The sequence below is a fragment of the Ursus arctos genome, unplaced genomic scaffold (assembly GCF_023065955.2).
Source record: "Ursus arctos isolate Adak ecotype North America unplaced genomic scaffold, UrsArc2.0 scaffold_8, whole genome shotgun sequence".
NCBI lineage: Eukaryota > Metazoa > Chordata > Mammalia > Carnivora > Ursidae > Ursus > Ursus arctos.
In genome coordinates, this window is record NW_026623100.1 from 63,881,634 (window position 1) to 63,894,016 (window position 12,383).

At 43.9% G+C, this 12,383-nt stretch overlaps 1 protein-coding gene across 1 annotated transcript in view; it reads right to left on the reverse strand.

Moving 5' to 3' along the window:
• BABAM2 (BRISC and BRCA1 A complex member 2) overlaps nucleotides 1-12,383 on the reverse strand; it is a 396,696-nt gene that overhangs the window by 80,132 nt on the left and 304,181 nt on the right. Inside the window, exons 8-9 of the mRNA XM_026521231.4 lie at nucleotides 5,731-5,830; nucleotides 2,635-2,705 (exon numbers count right to left, since the gene is read on the reverse strand). Of these exons, the coding sequence (XP_026377016.1) occupies nucleotides 2,635-2,705; nucleotides 5,731-5,830 (171 nt within the window). The remainder of the gene's footprint in view (nucleotides 1-2,634; nucleotides 2,706-5,730; nucleotides 5,831-12,383) is intronic.

Here is a 12,383-nt window from a genome sequence, read left to right on the forward strand (position 1 = left end):
TCTGTATAACAAATATAATAATATTTTTGAGCTTCCTCACAGGATTGTGAAAAACAAATAAGATAAACCATAAAATGCTATGCAAATGCTGGTTACTAGTTATGAGTAAAAGGACAAATGAAGCCATCAGGTCAGCAATGACACTATTTTCTGTGTGGTTAAGACTCACTTTCACCTAGGCATTAAGCAGTCATGAGCAATGACAACGTTACTAAGTTTAGGAGTCTATATTATTTTCTTTCAAAGCACTTGGAATCCTTTCACTTGTGTCCCCTGTCCTCCCCACCACGCTCAAGACAAAGAAGCCACATTAGCTGGGTGAGTGCTGGTTCGGATGGGAGACACACAGGGCACGTGTCATGTGTCAAGGAGAACAGCCCTGGACCATTGAGGGGCCTGGGCAGAATTCTGATAGGCTTGCCTCCCCCATTTTCCAGAAGAGCTGAGTGCCTGGGAGACGTCACCGTAATATGACAATACTAACCACACACTGGGAACAGACATAATCATCTCTGTCATCCACCCAAGGAGGCGTCTGCAGTCTCTCTGGCTGAGTCAGGCCAATCAGACCGTCAATCCTGATGTCCTCCCAGTTTCAGTAGGAAGGGGGAACTCATTATAAAGGTAAAGGAACCAAGACACCAAAGGCTGAGTGATATGCTCAAAGACTGTTGGTGTATCATTCAGATCTTCTGACCTAGGGCAATAATTTTATTCACCAGTTTACATTTCTTTTCATGAATTTGAAATCAACTCAATACGCTACAACACCGCTATCTAAACTTTTCGGATCGTGCATGCTATCAGTAAAAACAAGCACAGAATCCTTTTTATTATGCATACGGTACAGCAATATAGTAGCATCTGTATATGATTTAGTAGTTGTATACAGATACTACGACATTACTGTATTACATGCATAGTAAAACATACACAAAATGTATATTAAAAAAGAATGAGGGTTTTTTTTTTTTTTAATTTTCTTTATTTATTTGAGAAAGAGAGAGAGAGGGAGAGCATGAGCTGGGGGGAGGAGCAGAGGGAGAGGGAGAAGCAGACTCCTCACTAGGCAGGGAGCCCAAGGGTGCAGAGCTTGATCCCAAGCCCTGAGATCATGATCTGAGCGGAAGGCAGACACTTATGCAACTGAGCCACCCAGGTGCCCAACAATGAGATTTTTAAAAAGATGTAAATGCAATTTTCCTATTTTTCTTGTGTGCCAATGGAATGGCGGGGGGGGGGGGGACACACACACCCCTCAGGTGTGTGCACCTTACTTGGGAGGTTACTGTGGTAGCGCCTTCATTTTTAATTATACATATTAAAGATAATCTTCCTCAAAAACCAGAAGACCAATGGTATCATTTATTAACCACTATTTGTATCCTAAGTACTTTCTCAAAATGTTCATAAATAAAACTGAAAAAACTGTATTAAGGACTCATGTGAGAGACAGTCACACTGTTTAGATATTGACAGTTCTATTTTGGAGGCATAAAAATTTCCACTATGGATAATGAGAAAATTTCTTAAAACTGTTTTTGAGGAGTCAGAAATTCTGTCCATAATTATGCCACAGTTTATAAAATTATATCCCAGGGAATGGCCTAACTTATTCTTTATTTCACCTACTCTTTCCTAGTCCCACTTTTTTTGTCCTAATTTATTCATTTCCTTATTTAAAATTTTAATTTTGTGTTACTATATATATCTTTTGATATTTATAAACCTTCTCCAGAATAAGGTGGGATATAAGCAGACCACTAACACCCTCAGTGCTCAGTCCCCCTGAATGGGTAGAACGTCCCACCTTTTGAAGAAGACCGTGGGGAAAACACGTTTCCTCTGACACTGGGCTAAGCCCTGAGCAAAGCTCAAAGAGGCCTCTGACATCATCTAAGGAAACAGAGCTGCAGAACAGCAGGGCCACTGGCAATCTGCAGGGAAGGGCCAAGGCGGGGAGGGGGAGTGGGGGAGTGGGGGAGTGGGCAGCAGCAGGAGGAGAGGCCCCCTATACCTCCAGTCACATGCCTCCCCTCCCCTCTCTGTGCCTTCTTCCAACTCCTAATCCCAAGTGGGAGTCACTGTTTTTGGGTCTAACACTGGATTTCGGCCCCAGATCTGGGTGGCAAGTTACGAATAGGAGTCCTGTCGGGACACCTGAGTCCTGAGAACCCAGGCTTCCCCAACCCCCTGGCTCTATCTCTGCCAGGCGGGTGACTTCCCTCAGGTTACTAGGCTTCTCAAAGTTTCACCACCTAGTCAGTGGTGCCAAGACTGCCCGCCTGGCTCACGCATGACTCCTAGGAGCAGATGGAGGTGAAAAGCGCCGTGCAAACTGTAAAGAGCTCAAGAACAAGCCGGCCGTGCTGCCCCTGTTGCTGCTCGGCCTGGGATTAGTCATGATGCTGCTCCAAGGAAGATAGTTGTTTCTGGGATTTAGCAAAGGATCCTAAAAACTATCTTCCTAGGAGCTTTAGTGTAAGCAACGTACCAAAAAGAATCAAAACAGCATCGAAAAGCTAGTCTGTCTGTAGAAGCACAAACTGCCATTTTCCTAATCAAGCTCTCACGTTAGGGTCCTCAGGACATGAGGGCGTTGCTGGCATACGGTTTAAACAAGGAGGAACTTACGTGCCGAAGTGACTGAGGAAAGCAGCAATATACTCCCTTCTTTTGTGGTACCCTTGAATCACATACTGCACCTAGAAGAGGAACCCGAAGAGGAGGAGAGGGAATTCTCAAATGCTTTCTTACAAACCATTTCCAAGACTCAGAGAAGTAGAGCGGTAAAATGAATACCCGTGTGCTCATCACCTACATGCAACGACTGTATTTTGTCCAGTTGCTTCCTCCAGCCACCCACCTCCCTATCAAGCTGTCAATCTTGCTGAAACACTTCAAAGGAAATTAGAGACCCCATGGCGATTTGCCCCTAGATACGTGAGCGTGTATCTCCAAAAACCAAGACATTTTCCTATAGAGCCACAATGTCATTATCATACCCAACAAATTGAGCAATCATTTTCTGACTTCATCTAAGTATCCTGTGCATTGTCACAATCTCCAACTGTCCCCAAATATTCGTTAAAAAGGCAGGGTATAATCAGGGGTATAATCAAGGATCAGGCATTTAATCCAGGAAGTCTTTTAATGTAGAAGAAGAGTACCTCTTGGGATGTGTACCCGTGTCCGTGTGTGTGCCTGCACACACATATATGAGATTGACTTTCAGAGAGACGGGGCTCGTTGTGCATTCTAGATTCTCTGGTTGTTTCCTTCCTTTTCCCTCTACTCCCTGTATTTCCTATAAATTGGAAGTTAGACTAAAGGTGCGATTAGATTCAGATTAAATATTTTTGGCAAGAAAACTTCACAGGTGGTAGTGAGCTTGAACACTGGTTAAGGTGATGACAGCAGGACCCCCCCCCCCCCAATTGTAAAGGGAGGTTTCCCCTTTGCCACCGGGAGGGACCCGTGGGCATACTTCACGAAGCATGAAGATCTAGTCCCCTCTCAACCTTTCACCTCATGGTTTTAGTATCTGCTGGAGATCCTTGTCTGAATCAATTATTTCATTAGGAGATGGAAAATGGTGACTTTTTGAATTCTCTCACCCCTTGTGCATTTATCAGCTGGAATGGTCTATAAAGAAGAGCTTCCTCTTGTCAAATGGGCGCTATTTTATTCTTAACTACAACTCTTATTGAAAAGGCAGGGCAATGCTTAACTCTTTCTTTTTAAATTCCTAATATTCAGGAAAGGAGTGTTACAATAGGGAATTTTATTTGGCCTTTTTACATTTCCTTGTTATCACCAAATGACAGTTTTTATACAAAAAAAAATTGTGAACTTATTAAGCTGGATATCTGAAAGTTAGTCACTTACCCATCAGCTACTAACACAAAAATACATTCCTTCTAATGTCCTCGTAATGGCTCAAAGAAACAGTGGAGAAAGAGCCCCCCAAATTGTTTATATTGGCTGTAGCCACAGTGAGTTTCCATGGCTAACAAAAGCTCGAGATAAAGTGCTTGAAATAACCTTGACACAATTGGTAGTGATAGCCACTTTGTACCCTTTAAAAGTAAAACAATTCTATTTATATAATAGGGGTTTATGTCAATTTATAAAAACAGTGCTTACTTTGCAGGCTTAATGCAGGATCAGAAATGTTATTTTGGGAAAAGAAAAACAGATGATAAGTTTGCTTAAGTGGCTTTGTTTAAAAAGGGGATGAAAACAGTTCTGTGTACTTGATTTTAAAAACAGAAAACCATTTTAACAGAAACCCACAACAAAACTGGCTATAAAGATAGATTCCAATGTAATTATGGAAATTCATTGGAAGAGATTGTTTCTAAAAGCAGCCCATACTGTCCTCGTGTGTAGCAAGCATAAGAACATCAATTTTATAAGACAAGTAAAATTAATGAAAGGGAACCAGATAAGAAAAACAGACTGATTCTTATATTTCTGGGAAAATGGTAAGAGAATCTTTTTTTTTTTTTTTTGAGGCAAATGTATGACTAGAAATTAATCTCAACTGGAGAGCTTTAAAAAAAGGCTTTTCTTCTCAGTTCTGGAAGACCAAATTTGCATGTTTCTCTATAATACTGGGACACAGATTTGAAGGCAGTGCAAAGTCCCACAATGTAAATAAGATTTCTATCCTCCGATCCGTTTTGAAGGAGGGCAGAGGCTGGAGGGAATTTGGTCCAATGAGAAGCAACCACTCCACGAGAGTTAGATGCCCTGGAATCCGTGCCAAGCCCACAGACTGCAGACTTGCCAGATTCTCGATTCTCTGACATTTAAAAAATAATACTGAAGCCTTTGAAATATTATTGTACTTTAAAAACATTTCCTGTATAGAGATGAGCTATCTTTTGAAAGAAGGAGACAAACAAAAGATTTCTTTTCCAAGCCATCTGAATAAGTCCATTGGAGCATAGAAAACAGTACTTTGGGAACTGAGCGAATAGAGTCAGTCAACGTGGGAGAAGAAAGTCAGTATTGCTTGTGGACGAACATCTCCACTTTTTGGCACACTACACTGGCTGGATATTAATAAGTATATACTTACACTTTTTAGAAAAATCTGACAATAGCCATTAATGTAAACTCAGCTACTCGCCAATGTAGTGACTCATTCATGCAGCTAAGAGAAAGCTTTAGATAACCTGATATGCCTGCCTACTGGACCAGCTGACCTGGAAATCTTGCCCCCTAGGAGCAGGACTCTGGCACGCTGCTCCTAGACAGGACACGGAGAATCAAGCACTGACCGGTGAAAAGTGAGGTACACAAAAGCAGGAAGAGGTGAAGGCAGCTCTAGTGAATTACCTTGATACTAGCTAGTGGCGCACACACACCCACCCACCCACCCAGGCATGCATGTACCAGATAACTGGGAAATGCAGAGTTCAAAAGTGTAAGATCTAGCAAAAACTTAGGACAGAAAGGAAATTTAAGAAGGAGGGGGTAGAACTTTAAAAGATGAAGATTAGACTGGAACAGGAGGTCAGAATCCTTAGGAAAGGAAGAAGGAGCGCAAAGATCTAGGGAGAGAAACGAAGTAGGAAAGGCCAGGGGCAGGTGGCAGCTGAAGCTAAGATGGGGTGCAGAGGACGCACCTGCAGGACAACAGGACAATGCGGACAATGCCAGGGCGGGGCTACGCTGGAGGGAGGAGCCTCACGAGGGGAGGGTCAGGAGACTTGCTTTTACCTTGTTGGTGAGTAGGTGGCATACTTGAGGCACATAATCAATGAGACATCCTCCTCCTGGAAAAGCTGGGATATGAAGAGCTGAGGAGCCTCCAAGTGCACTGAAAGGACAAGAGTACAACGGACACTTCTCTTAGGGCTCCAGCAATGTAGGAAGTGATACCCCCAAACAGACTCGCCTTTTCTTATCAATGTCTGCCCACCAACTGCTTGAATTAATGAGGATGGGAACATGGGCTTCACTTTATGATTACATTTCTCTATTTTTATCTGTTTTGTTACATCAGCATGTTCAGATCACCCATGACTACCAACTAATGATTCTATCACACCATAGGACAAATTAGCACATTTTGACGCCTTACCAACATTAATGGGTTGGACCTCTGATGGAGACGCATGTTTTCATACTCTCCATTACGTGCTGGGCAAAGAGAAGTCACTTCTTAAACCCCTATACTGAACTGAACTGAATTCCTTCAGCACCGCCACGGCACACTGGAGGGGCTAGCTCTGGCCCTTACCAGCTTTGTTGCCCGGGGCAGCCTCCTGGGGCTTTAGCCTCCTCGTGTTTAGTGGGGGGCCCGTGGTCTAGGACAGGGGCTGCAGACTCCAGGCTCCATGTGGCCCAGACAGCTGATAGAAACAAGCACAGAGAACTGGAGAGTTTCTGCCCAGTGGGAAGGGCTCTGAACTGCTCAACTCCAGCTGGTCTCTGCCATGTTGGAAACACAAGCCTGGTCTTTGCAGACCCTTATTTTTCACGTGAAGTCAAAAATCCAGGCGATTTAAGGTCTCAAGTTTTACATGGTGGCAACTAACTAAACATCTTCTGAAACACTGTGCTGCTCGGTCCTGTGTCTCTGGGTCAATATGGGTGAAGTCTGCAACGAGTCCAAGTCAATGCTGACATTCAATTCATCGAAACAAGAATCGATCCAAGCACTAAGACACAATGCTGATCCAGAAATAGTTTCCAAGACTTTTGTGGACATTCCCTTTCAGTTTAAATCAACCAGCATACGATTACTAAAGAAACCGTTCAGAACTTTACAGAATACATTTCGTATCCCATTCTTAATCTTCATTTCATCTTCTTCCTATTCTCACTTTCCTTGCGTCCTAATTTGTTTTTCTTATTTGAATTTTATTTTAATGTATAGGCTGCTTACTGTAAAAGCCCCTTAAACCACCTCTGTAATATGATGGGGTATAAAGAGACCCCTAAGCTCCGTTAATATGATTATTCATTAACCAAATCCCCAGTTACAAGGCTGTAAATGGAAGCAAACTGCCTCACAATAACAGTCTAGAAAATCATTCCTAAATAGTTTAGAGCAGACAGACTTGGCCTAGGGTTTGTGATACAGGGAACAATACAGAGAACAAGGAAGTACTGAAAGGGTCCCAGACCAGCCTGTCTCCCTATTGACCACAGATTTCTGAAATTAGTTTTTCCAGTAGAAATGGATATTATGTTTATTTATTTATGGAATGAAAAAGCCCTAACACATGAATAAAATGCCGGGTGATGTGAGGAAGTCAACATGGGGTAGAAATATTTGCTGTTGACTTTTTCTACTCAGATGAGGCCTAAAAAGCACAACAACTTTTGACAACTGAGAAAATTATGAGACAGCATTTGACTAACTATGACATTAATGAATCATCTACAGTCTGCAACTCACAGAATCAGCAGGAACATCACTTCCGTTTGCTACTCTCAGAGTAGATATTGGAGGAGATTTAGCCTAAACTCTGAAGGAAGCTAGGAAAATTCCTATGACTTCTTGTGAACTGGAAGGTGGCTTTTTGTCCCTACTTTTGTATGCAAAAGTACACAGAGGGCACACTTCTAACCAGAAGGTTCTAACAGTTCCATTAGGATGGAAACTGATCAAGAAGAAAATTCTGTAGTACAAGTGAAAGAAATCCAACACTCTATCTTGTCATTCCTGGGGGAAAATATCTGTATAACATAGAAGTACCAAGATCCAGGCTTCTCACAGCATACTTACAGGAACAATCTTTACCATCACAAAATTCCAAAAAATAAAATAATTTGGATAGTTTCCTGGAATTGATTATAATGAGCTCTGACCTGTATATAATATTACAGGATAAGTTCTTATTCATTAAATTGAATACAAAAACATGAAAACAGTCTGTGGGTAATCCTCTAAACCTGAGACTCCCTCTGCTTCTGAAATATAGCCATTAAACAAGAATTACCTAAAATGATGGAAAGCAGCAGAGGTGTGGAGAAGTCCAAAGATTGGCTGCTTGGCCACCAGGCCCATCTCTCTGCACTTTGCTTCTGTGATTATCGGGAACTAACACTTGTTGCTAACTGCTTTCTCATTACCTCCCCACAATTTAATCCTCCCCACAATTCAGTAAAGTGAGAATTAGCACTGTAATTTTACAGGCGAAGAAACTGAGGCTCAGAGAGCGGAAGAAATTTCCTTGCGTTCACACAACTAGGAGATGGTAAAGCCAAGATGTGAACTCAGGCCTGCCTGTTGCCAGAGTCCACGCTGTTACTGCTGAATTACGTGCCTCCCTGACAGCAGGGGGATTTTACTCTTGAAAGGGCTCCAGGAATGGGAAGAAACAGAGGGTGTGGCTACCGGTGAGCTGGGTCGGGACTGCAGTGATGCGAAAGGGCTTCCAGAAGCGTCTAGACCACCACTGAAGCAGGCACTGTGATGTACAGCTCGTCTCTCTTTACAGTTTTGCACACAGCAGCAGAGCCAGCATTCCTGTCCATTTTGTGCACACCTCAGTCTCTCCCACCCCAACCATCAGACAACAACATCAGCTGGATCTCGGATGTGACGGGCCAAGCCCTCTGCCCCGTCTAATTGTGAGTGAGAATCTGAGTCGGCTGCACAGCCTGAGCCTCGACATGTGAAGCACTTCAGACACACGAAGGATTGCTTTAAATGAGAGTTTATTTTTAAAAGGACACTTACTGCACCCCTTCTTGAACCAAGTAGTTCCTTAGCTCGTGAGGGTACTGAACCTGACTGCCAGCGTCATACACTGATAAGCGCTGCTGATTCATGTATAAATATCCGCCTCGTGGGTAAATATTTAACAGGCCTGCTATAGCCTGAATGCTGCCCTGATCGTGCTGAACAAACAAAGTCAAGTGCCATGAAATAAAAAAGCTATTATGTTTTTAAAGGGTGCAGGATGGCGCTCTGGCCTGGTGATCTCTGATTATTGAATATTCATGGATCAGAAACGACTGGGTGGAGCACATACAGCGCACAGTTCAGCATGTGCAGAGACTGCAGGGCTCCCTGAGCGCTTCCCGGGAATGCGGGGCTGGCTGCAGAGAAGGCAGGGCTGGACTGACCGGCTCCAGGGCAGCGGGGAGGGCAGGGAGGAGCAGGGAGGGGTGGGACGGGGGAGAACGGGGTGGAAGGGCCTACTGCTATGGATTCTTCTGATCTCCAGACCGGTGGGGGGGATGGGGCAGGGTAAAAAGGGAGGAGAAGTCAACTAGAGCAGCGGGGTCTCAGGCTAAGATTGGGAAGACAAAGGGGTGAAGAGGCTGTTTTGATGAGAAAGTACCTTCTGTCTCTTTATGGACTGAAATGAGACATGAAATTAGCTGCTAATTCTCAGACCTGAAACGGAATCTGTGGATATAAATTAGAAGGACAGGGCCAGAGTCTGAGAAACCTTCCCAACAATGGAGTTAAACAGACCAAATGGAAGCCAGAAACACACATCCAAGTCCCTCTCACTGGATCTAAAAGTCAAATACAAGGATTGTCTGCGTTCACTGTATTGATGCGACTGTTTTCCGTGCAACTACAGCTAACAGAGCCCTTTGGGAAACGGGCTCTGTCTGCAAATATTCAGAGCACTTCTAATATTGAAGACTTGACTTGGCTACGGTGCAACGGCACAAGGGAAATATTTTTGAGCATTTCGACATGGAGACACGCAGGGAGTCAGCCGGTCTGAAGGCCTCACTTGGGACAATGGGGTTTGATTTTAACCCATTATGGAATGATAACTCCCTCCTCTCCATGTGGGGTTTTACCTCACTGGCCAAATAAAATGAGCAAAACATGACTTGGCATTGGAGACAACCAGAAGGGCCCGTGATTTTCAATTATAATTCTTGCTTCCGCCAAGTTTGTTCTGTTTGGTTCTACTTGATTTTCTCATCCGTGCCGTTGGATAACACTACTCTCAGAAAGACTCATCTCTCTCAAGGGATAAAGCAACAATCAGAATTACAGTAATACGGGGGCGCCTGGGTAGCACAGTCGTTAAAGCGTCTGCCTTCGGCTCAGGGCGTGATCCCGGCGTGCCGGGATCGAGTCCCACATCGGGCTCCTCCGCTGGGAGCCTGCTTCTTCCTCTCTCACTCGCCTGCTGTGTTCCCTCTCTCGCTGGCTGTCTCTATGTCACATAAATAAATAAAATCTTTAAAAAAAAAAAAAAAAGAATTACAGTAATACGAAGAGAGCACCCAGCACTCTAAGAGAGACTTTAATCCAAAATGTCTCCTGCTTATGTACGCTACAGTCAAGGGTTATGCCAAGGCCCCGTCGGAGACACCTGGATCAGCGTTACCATCCTGCTTTGCCTCCGAATCGGGTTCCGAGGGAGAGGAACATGACCGGGCTGCCTCCTGCACAGGGTGATTCAGGCGAGTGTTGGGGGGTGAAGCACCGACAGGGGGCACTTCCAGGATGGTAGATGGACTCGGGCTGCCATGAGCCCCCAGGCTAAGAGCCATCCCAAGGAAAGGTGAACTCTCAGTGCAACTCAACAAACACTAACTGCATGCCCAACTCTGTGTAAGGACTTGGGTTTCCCGTTCTGGATCCGTCCTAGGGCACCCCTGCTAACTGCCTTCAAGGGAGAGGAATGCCAGGGCCCTCAGGAATCTGGGGCACTCTGTAACGCCGGAGTACGTTCCTGGGAGCCTGCCAGGGGAGCCATTACAGCAAAACACAAGTCACTGTTATATATTTATTGAGCGTCTGCTTTGGCCAGGCACTCTACTAGGCATTTCATTATCTCTAAACTCCATAAGAACCCGGCCAAGGAGACCTAAGTAGTCCAATTTACAGAAAGGGACACTGAGGTTCTAAGGATCTAAGTATCTTTCCAAGGTCACCCAGCAAATAAGCTGCAGAGATGGGCTCGAAACCCAGTCTTCTTGGTTCCAAGGTCTACGTCCCTTTTTGTCATAAATTCTTTCAATAGAAAGACAGTGTGAAAAATTTAAAATTATCCTCAAAAAAGCTTAGATCCATAAAGCTCAGCACTGTGTCATCTTATTTGTTCTTGGCTTTAGATATCATACGTCACAACAAGTTAACTTGCAGGAAAGAGAAAGAAAGTCCAATCTCGCCTCTGAAAACTCAGAAGTGAACAGACAGTAGTACATTAAGGAGAGACTCTGGTCTGTTTGTTTCCCCCAACTGGATTTTCGCTGTGCTCGTAAAGCATTTTCTAGAGCTGCTGTTAGCCCTCATCTCATTTCATAGATTCAACTCTGAGCCATCTCAAGAGCCTCTTGATACCTCAGTTAAACAAAACCAGGGTCTAATTTAAAATTGAAAAATCTCAATGAGTATAACAGGAGGAAAAAAAAATAAGAGATAACAGTGACAAGTTTACAAGTAGAAGAAAATCTGGGGAAGTCCAACTAGATGAGGGGTTCACTAAGAACCAATGGAGGCCTGGCCATATTGCATTTGTGACTAATCCAATATTCCCATTACACATGTTTCACAGTATATAGTAGGTCTCTATTAGAGTACTGTATCCCATTTCTTGTTTCCCATTTTTAGAGGGACATATGAAAATGGAAATGTTCTGAGGCCGTGATAAATATGATTAAACACTGGGGAAATGTTCCTCTGGAGCAAAGTCTAAAGAGAAGCTGAAATTGTTAAGTGAAATCACTTAGCCAGTTATGGAATTATTAAATAGAGTGACTTAAAAGTGTGAAGATATGCTCTTAAGGACCATTTGAATCAGCTGTTCCTTGCTTACGCACAGTATACATGAAGAGTTTAAAATACGATGGATTTCGTTGGTACAGTGAGTGAATCTTCCACAGGCTGGGACAGGAAAAATAGTTCCAGTTTAGAAGCACTAGGTCTCAGACACTATGCTAAGTGCCCTCCTGTATGACATCATCACTGCTTCATACGAACCTGGGACAGAGGTGTTATCCCATTTTACAGATGGGAAGGTTGGCGCTTAGAGAAGCTACAGAACCTCTCGAGGGTCACATAGGCAGTAAATGGCAGAGACGCACCTGAATCCGGGTGTCTCTGACCTAAACCTACCCCTCGCCTCAGGTCTTCAGGTACCACTTTTGTGATTTCTGATGCAAAAATCTATCTGCAGACCTGACATCTGGCTCCACATGCATCAGGTTCACAGGCTCCTTGTGGCTTGGGGAGTTCAGGCTGAGCCACGGAGGCTGTTTCCAGGAACACTTATGAAACTGATTCAGGTACCTGAACTGAAGCAATGAAGGCCTTTTTCACTCTAGGCAAATGAACCCCAGGAAACCCAGAAGAACTCTGAGGGCCAGAGGACCTGATGGGCAACCCCCAGCACACAGGAGGTGGCACGCAAGTAAGGAAACATGACATTTGAAAAAAT